This window comes from Cydia pomonella, chromosome 15, assembly GCF_033807575.1.
Source record: "Cydia pomonella isolate Wapato2018A chromosome 15, ilCydPomo1, whole genome shotgun sequence".
Taxonomy (NCBI): Eukaryota; Metazoa; Arthropoda; class Insecta; order Lepidoptera; family Tortricidae; genus Cydia; species Cydia pomonella.
In genome coordinates this window covers 6,881,925-6,897,433 of record NC_084717.1, presented here as the reverse complement: position 1 = coordinate 6,897,433, position 15,509 = coordinate 6,881,925, and the positions used below count along the sequence as shown (strand labels likewise).

General features: G+C 36.7%; 2 protein-coding genes across 2 annotated transcripts; both read left to right on the top strand.

The window, feature by feature from the left end:
- The first annotated feature begins 8,237 nt into the window (after window positions 1-8,237).
- On the top strand, window positions 8,238-9,512 carry LOC133525669 (uncharacterized). Its single transcript, XM_061862006.1, has one exon. The coding sequence runs from the start codon at window positions 8,238-8,240 to the stop codon at window positions 9,510-9,512; it is 1,275 nt and encodes a 424-aa protein (XP_061717990.1).
- Window positions 9,513-9,532: 20 nt separating this feature from the next.
- On the top strand, window positions 9,533-12,515 carry LOC133525668 (uncharacterized). Its single transcript, XM_061862005.1, has one exon. It carries the CDS (start codon window positions 9,533-9,535, stop codon window positions 12,347-12,349), a length of 2,817 nt encoding a protein of 938 aa, XP_061717989.1. The 3' UTR covers window positions 12,350-12,515.
- The last annotated feature ends 2,994 nt before the right edge of the window (window positions 12,516-15,509 follow it).

Here is a 15,509-nt window from a genome sequence, read left to right as displayed (position 1 = left end):
TTAGACAATATTCTGATTCTTGGAATTGCTTTGTGCCAAAATAGTTACAGTGGTACAAAAAGAGTTTGATAAAATAATTAAAAAGCGGACAGAATAAAATTTAAGAAATTATTGGACGTATTAAAGTGAAGTTAATTTAAAACACCATCAAAAAACCCGATAAATCATTATTTTTATTACTAGGTACTAGTTTGATACATTATGGTAGAACAAAAAAATAATACCTTTATTGCTATAATTTGATTTTTCCAAACTAACAATTACTCTATTATTTATCATTAGGACTGCGACATGTTGATTTTACAGCAGTTTTTGAGTTCCTTCCGTGTTATAGAAAGCTTATGTAGTTAATACTCTAAAACACCTAACATATAAATTAAGGAAATTATTTTCAAGGAGGAAGATCCTCGAAAATGTATACCTAAAATATTCACAAAAAATTCCTCATCGAATACCAAAAATTGTCAAATCCCGAAAAAAATCTCGTTGAAATCACTGAGGTGTCACAAAATCGGACATGTTAAAAAGCGCCGCAGGGCACCCAATCAATGGTTCGGTACTAACATATCGGTCCAGGATTCCACCAACTGCGGCCCTGTGCCCTGAGGGTCAGCTGCCGCATTCCCAGCGTTTTTGCACCTACCCTCGCCATTATGGCGGGCGCTGGCTAAATTGTTTTCTTGCGGTATTTTGGACGTCTGCAAGTTGGTCGTTAGAAACGCGTTAATATGTCTCTGTATGGTAATTAGTTAGAGCCAAGTGGTTTCAACCGGGTGGTTTTTAATTTAAAACTCGCTTTCCCACTAGTTTTTCGTACTTGACTATGAATATAATAAGAAAAACTGATTCTGCATGGAAATTAACAGGTATATGTGTATGACGTTTTCCATTGGCTTGCCACCCGTGAGGATCTAGTGATGAAAATTAGGCTTATGACTCAAATTTAGATTCATATCTCCTTGTCATTCACATAGATGTCATTTTTAAAATATAACATTTCGTAGAAAGTCAATTAATTAGCTCCTCATTCCACATGAAGACATTATTGTGGACCATTATATTTAAGTAAAACTACGCAGAGTAATATTCTGAAAATGTAATTTCCCCAAATTTTAAAACGATGTCTTTTACAGAGCTCGTTTGGACGATATATCTCTATACATTAAAAGATGACAAACGGAACATTTCAGAGCAAAAATAATTTATATCTATTCCGCATGCTAGCGCACGTTCACGCCATCCGGGTACAATTAAACTTTTTGCCCCCGTATTCTAGACTAGTGCATCCCTAGCACGTCCTAGAATTATGAGCCAATCGTGACACACTGCTCATAAGGATGCTTTAATAAAATAATCTTTATTACTTGTCCCAAAAGGTCCAAATTTATGGTGTACCTGAGGGCTTGCGAAAAGTTGACGAAACAGTTGCGTCATTTACACAGGTACGGAGATTAAAATCGTATCGTAATGTTTGTGTTAAGGCTGTTACCACGTTGTAATGTTTTAAAATTGTATCAAATAAGATAAGTTAAAGTAAATGGGCAGTAAAGGCTGTTATCGCTTTTTAGAGATTCGAGTGCCTAATCGAGGTTCCACTGTAGGTACTTTGAATTTTGTGAACTAAATAAATAATCAATATTATAGGGGACATTCTTACACAAATTGACTAAGTCCCACGGTAAGCTCAAGAAGGCTTGAGGCGTTGAAGGCTGTTGTGGGGGCTCAGGCAACGATATAGGTATATAATATATAAATACTTAAATACATAGAAAACATCTATCAGGAACAAATACACAGATAGTGAGAGAGAGAGAATGAGTTTCGAACCCAGGTTCATCGGTTACATAATAGGCAGGGTCACTACCCACTACTACACAGACCGGTCGTCAGAATTAAAAGCTTAAGTCGTTATAATTTTTTAGTGATTAATAAAAAGTGCTTGTAATTTATATTTCATATAATAATAATGTTTTCTAACTATTACAGTGGCATAAAAGACTCCGTAATTTCGAAATAACCCATCAAAATAGTACCATCATTACCAACCCGTGAATAATGTTTGCAGCCCACTGGCTCATGTTATAAATTTGTCATTTGTCGAAGGTGTCTTCCCAAAAGAACTAAAAATATCAATAGTCAAGCCACTTTTTAAAAAAGGTGACAGTCAGGACCCAGGCAATTATAGACCCATCGCATTGATACCTATAATGTCAAAAATATTTGAAAAAGCTTTTCATACCCGACTTAGTAATTTTTTAACAAAATTTAACATATTATGTCCGGAACAGTTTGGTTTTCGTAAAATGAAATCAACAACCCATGCTGGGTTTGAGTTCGTAAAATTCATCACAGAAAACATCAATAAAGGTACTCCAGTGGCATCGCTTTTCCTAGACATGTCAAAAGCATTCGATTCTGTAAATCACTTGAAACTTTTAAGCAAACTAGAACATTATGGTATCAGAGGAAGAGCGCTCGATTGGATCAGAAGCTATTTATCAGACAGATCGCAATGTACAGAGATCAGTAGATTAGTAGAATTCAATAATGTAACCACTAAAGAGGTTTTCCGCTCTCAGTTTAGAACAAACCACATCGGTGTCCCACAGGGCAGTATTTTGGGTCCGTTGCTTTTTGTGATATATATAAACGACTTGCCTAATGTGACCCCCAATAAAATAATAATGTTTGCAGATGACACGACTATTCTGGTAAAATGTAATAATAGGTTAACTTTCAATCAAGAAATAAATAATACTATAAATGACATTATTAGTTGGATGAATATGAATGATTTAAAAATTAACATTACTAAAACTAAATGTATGCAGATTACCTCTTATAATTCAAATGTTGTACCAATTTCAGTCCAGTACCAAAATGCAAACGTAGATGAGGTATCTTCTGTAAAGTTTCTAGGATTCACTTTAGATGACCATTTACACTGGAAAGACCACATCGAGCAAATTTGTGTTAGACTGAACAGATTTGTGTTTGCTCTACGAAGATTGAGAAACACAATATCTGTGGAAGCAGCTTTGGCGGCTTATCACGGATATGTGTCTTCAGTCCTTCACTACGGCTTGATTATGTGGGGTAATTCTGTCGATGTTGAAAGAGCATTCATTATTCAGAAAAAATGTGTTCGGGCTATCTGTAACGCCTGGCCTGAAGACCCTTGCATTCCACTGTTTAAAAAATTGCAGATACTCCCCTTACCCTGCTTATACATAAAAGAAATATGCATGTTTGTAAATAACAATAGACCTTTTTTCAAAAAACGTGGGGAAGTGATACACAGACAGACCCGACCAAATATTATGAATTTGCTACATAAACCACGAGCTTATAAAATTATTTACAAAAAAAATGTATATAACATGTGTATAGTAATATATAATCGATTACCTAATGACATCAAATTATTGAAAGGAAATAGATTTAAGAATAAACTGACTGCTTGGCTTCTTGATAATTGTTTCTATAGTGTACAAAAATATTTAGATCACAACTGACACGCTGCTGAAATTTCTAGTTGATAATTGACATTCATATTCAGGAAATAATTGTAAATTCTATTTTATTTATTATAACTTTGACATTTTGTTTAACTTCGACCCTCGATTATTATTTTACTTGACATTGTGTAAATTTGATATTTTTAAATTTTTGTTTCTATTTTTATATATATTGACTGTTTTTTTAAATATTTGCACGCCTGCATGCAGACTGAATGCACGGATTTTCTTTTATCTTGTAAGACCTTTATATTACTGTGTTCTATGCAAATAAATTCTTTGAATCTTTGAATCTTTTGAATCTTTAAATCCTAAATATTCATAACAGTATATATATATATATATATATTTATAATATATAGTGACTACACCGTTAAATGTAAATAAATTAAGTTAAATTCGCTTCCTGGACTAGAGCAGGCTGTCCACTTAGACTAAGTTTGGTTGTGCCCCGAACTTATAAATTTAATGATTTTGAACACGGTAACTTGGCAATTACTTGCTGTTGAAACCGTGTAACTTAGCTTGTAACTAATTTAGGGTTAATTTAATGGAAAGATTAGTTTACTATGGTTATCTGTTAAAAGTGTTTGTAACTAATCATGTTTTACAATGATAAAGACGTTCGAATTGTACTTTTTAGGGTTCCGTACCCAAAGGGTCAAACGGGACCCTATTACTGAGACTTCACTGTCCGTCCGTCCGTCCGTCCGTCCTTCTGTCACCAGACTGTATCTCATGAACCGTGATAGCTAGACAGTTGAAATTTTTACAGATGATTTATTTCTGTTGCCGCTATAACAACAAATACTAAAAACAGAATAAAATAAATATTTAAGGGGGGCTCCCATACAACAAACAGTATTTATAAAACAATTGTACAAAAAACATGTAATGGAGCAAAGTTGGTTTTTGCTCTCGAAATTCCAAGCATATGATAGATCCTAAATTCAGAATCTTGAACGAAGCAATGGACCTCTCACTCTCACTCACTCGAGTTGAAAATGTTGAACTTAAATTCTCTCGTTGTACACCCAATTATTCAACTCAGTACCGAGAACACAAATACAACGTGAAAGATATTAAATCAACGTTGCATTTACAAACTAGGTGTAAGTACCACACCATATAAAAAAACTGTTTATTTTATAATAACTAAACAAATTAAATTACTAGACAGACGGAGCAAAATTGAATTTTGCTCTTTGCGCGCAGTGTATTCGCACGGCAAATAACGCTGCTGAGGTGAAGAAGTAATTAAATACTCGCATCAACCCGCTCCTTATGTTCCTAACACGTATTAAAACAAAACACAGACGACACAAGAAATAAACTCAAACAGGAACTCGACACACATTTTTCACGAAGTGTCTGGCTAATTAGCCCTGGCACAAATCTTCCAAACTTTTAATGACGACGAATAAGTTTACACGCTTTAAGTTCCATCACTCGCATGCACGAATTTTCTTGGCCTCATTAAGAAGTTGACGTTCAATTTTCAACGAAGTTGTTGCCATTATTGATAACTTACGTAGAATTCGAATGTTTAAAGTTCGGTGGGATGTGGGATGTTGGCACTTGAAGGTAGACATTCGCTTTTAGGTTTAAGCATTTAAAATAGAGATTTGTGTGTTGTGTCTCGTTGACTTGGATGGGATGGTACGTAAAGTGTAAAACAGCATTGTGACGAATTTTTTAAAACTGGATTTATGAAGAAGAAAATATTATGCTTTTTAAATTAGAAAATGAAAATTTGATTTCTTTTGACATTGCTAGCTTTCTTTTGGCATTACCTACTCATTATTTATTTAAACGTTACACATAGGTTAACAGTATTACACCAAGACACGTATGTGGTATCCATATTAAAATTAAAATATTAATTACATAAAACAATAAAAAGTTAAATTTTAAAATTTATACAACGAGATAATAGTATCATATCATATCACATCTATGCACTTTAAGAGTTTCCTGGAAATACACCAGTACTATCAGCAAAAATGTCAACATCATCTGGCTTCATTTATTTAATTTAATAAGATACAGTGCTGTTCTTAAAAATAGTCGTAGCCCGAAATAACTTATAATTTATAATTAATTACTACAATGTATGGTAATGTTTTTAACATAGATTTAATATATAGACTTATTAGTTTCACCTCTTATGGCTTCAGGCAAACTATTAAGTAAGCATGGAATTCTTTTCCTAAGGGTTCTAGTCCCTGTAGTAGTTATTAATTCTAGGAACGGATAGTTTCCCTAAGTCACACAGCCTTTGTAATATAAGTATGATTAACTGGTTAAGGAATCCGCTGAGTTAAGCTCTAGGCAGCTATGGCTATTGATCGCAAGTAGGTATTTATGTCTTAAACTAACTGCTAAATATTGCAAATTTTGAAGAGAAGCCTGTAGTTACCTTTACATTTGAGGACAACTATGACTATTAGCAATATACATTGTCATTATGTTCCACATTATAGACTTTATAATACTAGATCAAGATACACATTTAATAATATAAGCATATGCACTTTAACAACGGCAACTGGTTCTTACTTGCTTCTTCTTCTGGCCTTATCCCATTTTTATTTGGGGTCGGCTCTCCTAATCAATTTTCTCCAGTTATATCTGTTCCGGGTCGTCGTTGGGTCTATATTCTTATTCTCTAGGTCTTTCTTAACTACGGAAATCCATGTAAGTCGGGGTCGTCCACTCTTTTTCGGTTCTTTCATATATTCGAGCACCTTTCTAGTCATGTGGTCCTCCGGCCTTCTCATGACATGCCCATACCATCGGAGTCGTGTTTCTGGTAGCTTGTCCTGTATGGGTCTTATTTTGAACGAGCCTCTGATGTAACGGTTCGGTACTTTGTCCATGAGTGTCACTCCTGCAGACCACCTAAGCATTCGCATTTCAGCGACGTGAAGTTGGTCGGATTGTTGCTTCTCGAGAGGCCAACATTCTGCACCATATAACATTGCTGGTCTGACAGCAGTTTTGTACACTTTGCCCTTTAAGCGGATGGGCATCCTCGGGTCACAGAGTACTCCTGTAAGCTCCCTCCACTTTTGCCAGCCAGTCGTTGTCAATGTAACCGTCATTGGTTATTACACTGCCTAGGTACTTCTGCTACAACTATCTATAAATATATAGGCTATCTATAAATAACATATGTACTTGTAAAGTTAGTTGTTACTGCGCAGGTCTATAATCAGAATGTACGCCATCTATAATCATAACAAAGAAAGCTACTTTCAGATTTTGTTTAAGATTAGTAGGTAGTATACTATAAACTTACGACCTGACGATCCTAATCTGGCCTAGTGGGTAGTGACCCTGCCTATGAAGCTGATGGTCCCGGGTTCAAGTCCTGGTAAGGGCATTTATTTGTGTGATGAGCACTCATATTTCTTCCTAAGTCTTGGATGTTTTCTATACACTTAAGGATCTGTGTATTATATACATATATCGTTGTTTAAGTACCCACAACACAAGCCTTATTGAGCTTGCTGTGGGATTTAGTCAATTGTGTGATAATTTCCTATAATATTTATTTATTTAAACTTGTCTGTTTAATTGTAATGCAAAACAAACTGGACCTGATCTAGACTCAAAGGTTGTCCTTACCCACGTTATAAGTAGGTACGTATTGAAAGAAGTTGCGTGGCCCGGATCCCCTTATGCAAAGTGTTGATGAGGCCAGGTCGAACAAGCTTATCTGACTAGTTATCTATGCACTTTAAGAGCTAAAGGCGTGGGCAGTGAATAGCTGTTGCGTAAGTTATTGAGAAACTTGGTATAAATAAGTTTTATGGAAGTTTGTTATTGAAGATCTCCCAATCGGATTTAGATTTAGAATTTTAAGTAAGAGTAAATAATTGGTGATAGTTCTACTCAAATCTAACGTGCCTAATACCTACTATAAGTTCGTGTACCATGGACTCATTTTAGGAACGATAACTACCTTCGTAATCAATGCGCTGCAAGCCCAGCATAAATGCGGTGCAACTCCAGTATCTCGTGCGAGAGACTATTGGGATCTTTTCAACTGCATTTATTAGAAAGAGTAAACATCCTCTTTCTAATACTAAACGGTCTTATGCCAAACTTTAAAGGCTAGATTTTGCAAGGACATTATTACACAAATTGACTAAGTCCCACAGTAACCTTGTGTTGAGGGTACTAAGACAACGATATATATAATGTATCAATATTTATAAATACTTAAATACATAGAAAACACCCATGACTTAGGAACAAATATCCATGCTCATCACACGAATAAATGCCTTTACCAGGCCACGTAGCCAACGTGCAAATCGCTTACGCTCCGTAGCGATCGAAACGCAACTGTCACTGTCGCACTAATATGGAAGACGAATAGAGAGACACGAAGCGATTCGTTGTCGAAGCGATAGCGATTGTCGCCTTGGCTAGGCCGGCATGATTTGAACCCGGGACCATCAGCTTCGTAGGTAGGGTCACTAGGCCAAACCAGTCGTCAAAATGTAACGTCCATATTTTAAGAAAACTTGTATTTTTTTACCTAGTAGTTTTTTTATCTTTGATATATTGACGAAGCGTTGTGAATCAGGTTTGTGTACTCACACTGGATAAAAAAGTTTGTTAAGAATTTATAAAAACACAGTCTTGCGCGAGCGCTCATCCGTGTGCGCGCATTGCTTTCAATACGCGTCACCGCTGTGTCGTTTAAAAATGTTATCGAACACTTTAAAGTGCAATACGTGCAATATTATTATTGACGAAATGTTATCATACATTCAAAATAAAATTTCAATAAGTGACGAAGATACTTTAGTGCGAATATGTGAAAAGTCGTTTACAGTTGATGAAATTCAAAAATCAAAATCATTGTTATTCGATGCTCTGCCTACAAATGAGCGGAATATTAAAAGAAAGGGCGGAGGCAAGGATCAAAGGGACCTTCGTGATATAATACGTGTTTTTAAAGCAACGGAACCAGATATAATTCCGACTTTCGTGGCTCACCAGCTTGAAAAACTACCCCCATTGACTTTTGATCATCTTGACTGTTCCAAGCTTTTAAAGGACATACTGCGGATCCAGGCTGAAATTAACACCATAAAGGATACTTATGCCACGAAAGGACAGATAGAGGATTTAAGGAATGAAATACAACTATCTTATAGGTATGCTTCTCCACCGCATATTCCTTTGTCCACTATTAACGTAAAAAGGGGTGCTTGGTGTTTACAAGCAGACAGTGGACCTTATGGTATGTCACAACATCATAACTCAACCTTAAACGATAATGCTAGTTCCATAAAACAAAATGTGTCAATGCAAATAAATCAGATGGAGGAAAATTTGCAATATAGAACCATTGTGGATGAGTCATCGACATCTGTTCCGCATGAACAACCTATATCCTTATCTAAATCTATTAGTACGAGAAATGAAATGGCCGTCGAGACTGATAAGGAAAATAGGTCTACTCATATCGGAACTGGCTCGCCACGAACAACGGAAAGTCAGGTGATCAGCTGTTCTACCTCCGGCGCGCAAAACGTCATGATTAGTAACAGCGACCCGATAAGCAAAGAGTGCTTGCATAATAAATACGGGGATGAATGGAAAACTGTTACATACCGAAAAAAGAAATCGTCAAACCGATTTAATGGACAGGTGGGAACGGCAACTAGTGATGTCAACAGCAAGTTCAAAGCGGCAGAGAAACTGATTCCTATCTTTATATCAAAAATACACCAGGATACTAATGAAAATGACATAATAGATTACATAAAAACAAAAACTCATGAAAATGTGTCATTAGAAAAAATTATAATGAAAAAGAAACAAAATCATAAGGCTTTTAAATTTTTTGTATACGAGAGTAAATTGCCATTGTTTCTAGACACTAGTCTGTGGCCTAAAGACATTGTATTTAGGCGGTTTGTGCATTTCAAGCACAGATACTCGAACAGAGTTGCTACTGAAGGCGGCACATAAGTACATAATTACATATATTAATGGAACAACGCACAATTAAATTAACTAGTTTTAATTGTAAAAGTGTCAAACGATCAGTCGACTACGTTAGACAACTCTGCCAATTCTCCGATATAATCGCTTTGCAGGAATCGTGGCTATTACCTACTGAAATTCCATATTTAGGCAATATTAGCAGCGATTTCTCGTTTACGGGAACATCGGCGGTGGACACATCCTCTGGTATGCTGAAAGGGCGACCGTACGGCGGAGTGGCACTTCTGTGGCGAAGTAATCTGTTTCAATGCGTATCAGTGTTACAGTGTAGTAATTCACGCGTATGTGCGGTTAAAATAGTGACTAGTGGTCGGCCGTTTATAGTTGTCTGTGTGTATATGCCCACGGATTGCTCAGACAACTTGCCCGAGTTCACGGATTGCCTTAGCGCGGTGAGTGCAATAGTGGATGAATGTGAAGTGGAATCAGTTTATATCTTAGGGGACTTTAACGCACATCCAGGTGAGTTATTTTTCACGGAACTAAGTAATTATTGTAATGAACAGAGCTGGGTGTGCGTAGATATAAACAGATTTGGACTTTCTTCTGATACCTACACTTTTATCAGTGAGGCGCACGGGTCTAGGCGCTGGCTGGACCACTGTATTGTGACACAATCGGCTTTAGGTTCTGTTCGGAATTTACATGTTAAGTGTGACGTGGTTTGGTCTGACCACTTTCCCCTCATAGTGGAATGTAATATAGGTGTATTAACACCTAGATTAACTGCTGCGCCACTTAATAACACTAATTACGCAATATGGGGGGAGAGAACAACAGAGCAGATTGCGGCATACACAAAAGAATGCGATAACAGATTAAAAAATATCCATTTTCCTTCTGATTTTATTCATTGTGGTGATAAATGCTGTAGTGACCCATATCATAAATTAATCTTAGATGACATGTATAGGGACATTGTATCGGCGCTCAGCCAGTCTGCCATAGTTAGTAAGGGAAATGTGGGACCTAAGAAAAAGAATAGAAATCGTATAGTGGGTTGGAACAGGCACGTGAAAGATGCTCATTGGCGGGCGAGGCAGGCATTTCTTGTGTGGGTGTCTAGTGGCAAACCTATGGTGGGCACTGAGTACAATAAAATGTGTGAGAGTCGACGTATATTCAAGTCTCGACTAAAATGGTGCCAAGATCATCAAAATCAAATACAAATGGACATAATAGCGTCACAACACGCAAAAAAAGATTTTAAGGCATTTTGGAAGTCAACTAGCAAGCTAAATGCTAGGCCTGGCCCGCCGGCGAGCGTTGAAGGGGCAACGGATCATGAGACTATTGCTAATATATTCAGAGACCACTTTATTGTGAAACCAAGCATAACACCTTCGCAGGAAAGGGAGGCCTGCGCTGGGGCGATTGTGGATAGACAGGCGACAATGATATCAGTCTCAGAGATAGCCAAAGCCATTAAATCCATGTCTGGTTGCAAGTCGCCTGGTCACGATGGTCTCAGTGTGGAGCATCTACGGTTTGCTGGTCGTCATATTCTGCGTGTACTTGCAATGTTTTATTCTCTGTGCATATCCCATTCTTACCTGCCCCTCGACTTAATAAAAACCTTGGTCATACCAGTGGCGAAAAACAAGACAGGAGACCTAACTAGTAAAAATAACTATAGACCGATATCGCTCGCTACTGTTATGGCAAAGGTACTGGACGGTGTGCTTAATGCGCAGTTGAATAAAAACCTTTCATTGCATGACAACCAGTTCGGGTTTAGGCCCGGGCTGTCAACTGAAAGTGCTATCCTGTGCCTTAAGCATACCGCAGCGTATTATGTTGATAGAAATACGCCAGTTTATGCCTGTTACCTAGATTTATCAAAAGCGTTTGATCTGGTTTCCTACGATATACTTTGGAAGAAACTTGAGGGAATTAACTTAGCGCCCGATTTGATAGGTATATTTAGATATTGGTATGGAAACCAGATCAACAACGTGAGATGGGCAGGTACATTGTCTGAGACGTATAGGTTGCAATGTGGGGTGAGGCAGGGGGGGTTGAGCTCACCATCGCTTTTCAACCTATATATGAATGAGCTTATTGTCGCGCTCAGCAGCATGCATGCGGGCTGTCACATAGACGGGGTTAATATGAACAATGTGAGCTATGCCGACGACATGGTGCTGTTGAGTGCGTCAGTCTGCGGCATCAGAAGGTTGCTTAAAGTATGTGAGGATTACGCACACACGCACGGACTCAAGTATAATGTTGATAAAAGTCAGTATATGGTTTTTGGGGTCGAGTCTAAAATACCATCTGTAATACCACCTATCAAACTTAACACGGTTGCCCTGCAAAGGGTATACCAGTTCAAGTATCTAGGTCATATCGTTACTACCGACCTCAAGGACGATGCTGATATAGAACGGGAACGTAGGGCCTTATCGGTCAGAGCTAACATGATTGCACGCAGATTTGCTCGATGCTCAAAAGAAAGTAAGGTGACCTTATTCAGAGCTTTTTGCACAACATTCTACACTTGCAGTCTATGGAAAAGGTACACCTTGAGATCGTATAGGGCCCTACAAGTACAATATAATAACGCGTTCAGGGCACTGATGGGGCTGTCGCGATACTGCAGCGCATCAGGGATGTTTGCGGAGGCGCAGGTGGCGTGTTTTAAAGCTACCATGCGCTTGCGAGCCGCATCTCTGGTGCGACGCGTGCGCGCCAGCTCCAACAGCGTCCTGGCAATGATTGCGGACAAGTTTTGCCCGTACATGACATTTTGCTGTGGACTCCATGCGCCCAGCAGCGCTGTGGTTAACACATTGAGATAGGTGATAACTGTCAATGTGTTAAAAAACTTTAATTTTCTTTGTATAATTTTATTGTAGGTATTAATGCATGTGTACTCGTATTTGTAGTATAGTGTTTAAGTCTAGTGTTCCAAATTAATATGTATGAGTCATTATGTTACTCGAAATAAACGAATTTTAATTTTAATTTAATTTAATAAAGATTTTCCGTTAGTCCAACGGAACCTTAAAATACCTGGAGGCAGTCTATCGGAGGCGATGGCGTGTGAAAACATCCACAGCGGCGCGTTGATATGAAAAGCGATCACATTCCTTAGCGAGCACCGGCATAACGAAATTACGATCTTTAGATAAATGGGTCAGGGACGAAGTCAGGGAAATATAAAAGATAAGGCTGACTGTAGGTATTATTTCGTAAAATTCATTATGGTTATCGTTTTCTAAGTTCTCGAGGTTGTGGATTTCGAAAATTATGATTATGATATATTTAATGCATGATCGTTTATGTACTTTTATAGTACATATGGTGCTATTTTACTGCACTAGTGCGAAAATTAGCATATTCCGTTACTGTGTCGGACATTTAAAGGGCCATATGTACTGTAAAACGTTGTACGATACATGTGCGAATAGGTAATTCGCAACTCGTGTCGAATTTCCTATTTTCGCACTAGTGTCGTAATGTACTATTACGTAACCGACAGGCTATTGTTTTATACGAGTAGGTTCTCGGGAGTACGCGCGCTTCAAACATTACATATTAATCTAAGATAGCTGACATGGTATCATATTGGAATTTTTCGCCGATGGATTTGGCAGCACTGACCTTAGTTGAAAATTTAGTTAAATATGTAAGATAATTTTGTAAATAATAAATTATCCCATGACCCCAGCAACAAATGGGTTGCGTCGTCTTTTCACAATATGCAATCAAATCAATATCTTCTTGGCTTACCGTGGGACTATACAGGGTGATTCGCGAGACGCGAGCAGGACCAAGCCTACACAATCAGTACATGTTAATGAATCGTTCACCGTCATATTTAAGTAAGACAATCACGCTTTTTTTCTGTTATCTAACTTTTTTAAGGACAAATTTGATTATTTACAATCATGGACACCCTACAATACTTAATTAACAAAGATAAAACCGCTTTAACCGCTATGACAGCAGTTTGATTATGAAGAAAATAAAATGTCACACTTGTTAAAAGACTTCGATGACATTCAATTTGTCATTTGTTATGGATGAAACAGAGGGTGACCATAAAGACCTTTATCGTACATAAAAAAAATTTGAACAGTAAAAATTAAATTAACGTTAGGTAATCTCACAAATACAGGTACGAAACAGTTGCTTATAACTTACTGAATACGCAAGCTTGATCCTGCTCACGTGTACTGAATCACCTTGTATAGGGTGGGATATTAAAATAAAATGTAAACACTAACTGCCAACAAAACTAATTATATAGTTAAGGCTAAACTTATTTAAGATAATCTCCAAATATAGAGATTGTAACTGAGTTCGGACTGTATCTCAACAACAACACTGAAATAAACAGATTTTTTTTTTTACTTAGTCAATTTGTATAAGAATGTCTCTAAAAATAATGCATCAGAATAAGTTTTAAGGGTTACCTAATAACGACTCGAACAGAGGGTTATAGAAGAGATAATAAACATGAACTCATCACTTCTACTTATTTATTAATAGATTACAATTTTTCTTGGAAAAGTCATGTCAACAAGTTATGTGAAAAATTAAGAATTGTACTAGTAAAACTACATCAGTTAAAATATGTATTGGATAGGGCCACGATGTTTACTTTATACTATGCGCTGGCAAACTCTCTGCTTTCTTATGGTCTGACATGCTATGGTAGGACATTTAAAACTTATTTAGACAGGATTAAATCATTACAGATACGCTTTATGAAACTATTAGTAGACAAAAAAACTAAAACTCGCTGTAAAAAAAGTGACTATGAGGAATTATTTGTGGAATGCCGTATGTTGCCGGTGCATGAGGAAGTAGGGATGTTGCTGGCATTAGAGCAGTTCAATAAAGATGAATTTAAAAACTATATTAATCGCCCTGGATTAACAAGAACAATAAGTAAAAAAATGTTAGAGGTTCCGTCGTGCCGTAATAATTATTATGGAAAAAGAAGTAGAAAGTATCTGGTCCCCAAATTGTATAATGAAATACCGTATGATATAAGGGAATGTAAATCATTTAGGATGTTTAAATGTAAATTGAAAACGTACCTATTAAACAAAATTAAATTACCACCACAATAAGCTATAAGATGTACCGTACTTACTTATTAATTAACTAGGCAATAAGCTAACCCATCTGTTTTTAAGGGAGTTCCCTCTGCCAACAAACTGTCTTACAGTTTGGCAGAAGAAAATAAAATTGTAAAATCAGGGTTTTTTTTTACCAGAATAAATGATTTATTTATTTTTTTTTTTTTTTATTTACTGTTATAATCGAACTGTAAATTCAACGGTAGGATGCCCACTGGAGGAAATAGCTTTCGCCACACGTTTCCGCATCACCTCGGCTTTCTATCGTCATATCCACGGCTTCCTCTCCGTCTTTATTAGGTATGCTTACCGGAACTTAGTTGTGGAACTTAAGAGAAAAAGCTATCTACTTAATCTTTACGAAAGGAAATATAATGTTAAAACAAATATGGCCAGTGGGTCGTTGTCGGCCCTATTAAAAATGTGCTTTTGTGACAACTGACTGCATTCATTTATTGACTATCAATTATAAAAACTAACCGGTTTTTTCTTCACACAAAAAATACCGGTATTATTACGTTCTTTTTCGTTCTTTGGTTTATTATTTCATATTTAATTAGGACAATCTAATAATACAAAGTGTTTAACCTAAATACATGATTCAGTCCTACGTGAAGAGCATAAAATAATTAAAAATATTGGGCTATTTCGGGTTTTTCAAAACATCGGTTTCGAGCCCTGCTAATTTGCAAATAAAGAAACGAAGTAGAATTATTCGGTTTTTCTCAGTCTGGTATATTTTCCACTTAAACAAAGAAAACCTCATTTTATCATACACGTGCATATTATAATAATTTTCTTATATAAGGCATTTGAAATTACGACTAACACGCTCGTAAAAAATGTATAAAGTATTCCGTGTTTTGCG

Excerpts from the sequence above, each read along its gene's own strand:
- LOC133525669 (XM_061862006.1), top strand. The coding sequence starts at position 8,238 with ATGTTATCGAACACTTTAAAGTGCAATACGTGCAATATTATTATTGAC.
- LOC133525668 (XM_061862005.1), top strand. The coding sequence starts at position 9,533 with ATGGAACAACGCACAATTAAATTAACTAGTTTTAATTGTAAAAGTGTC.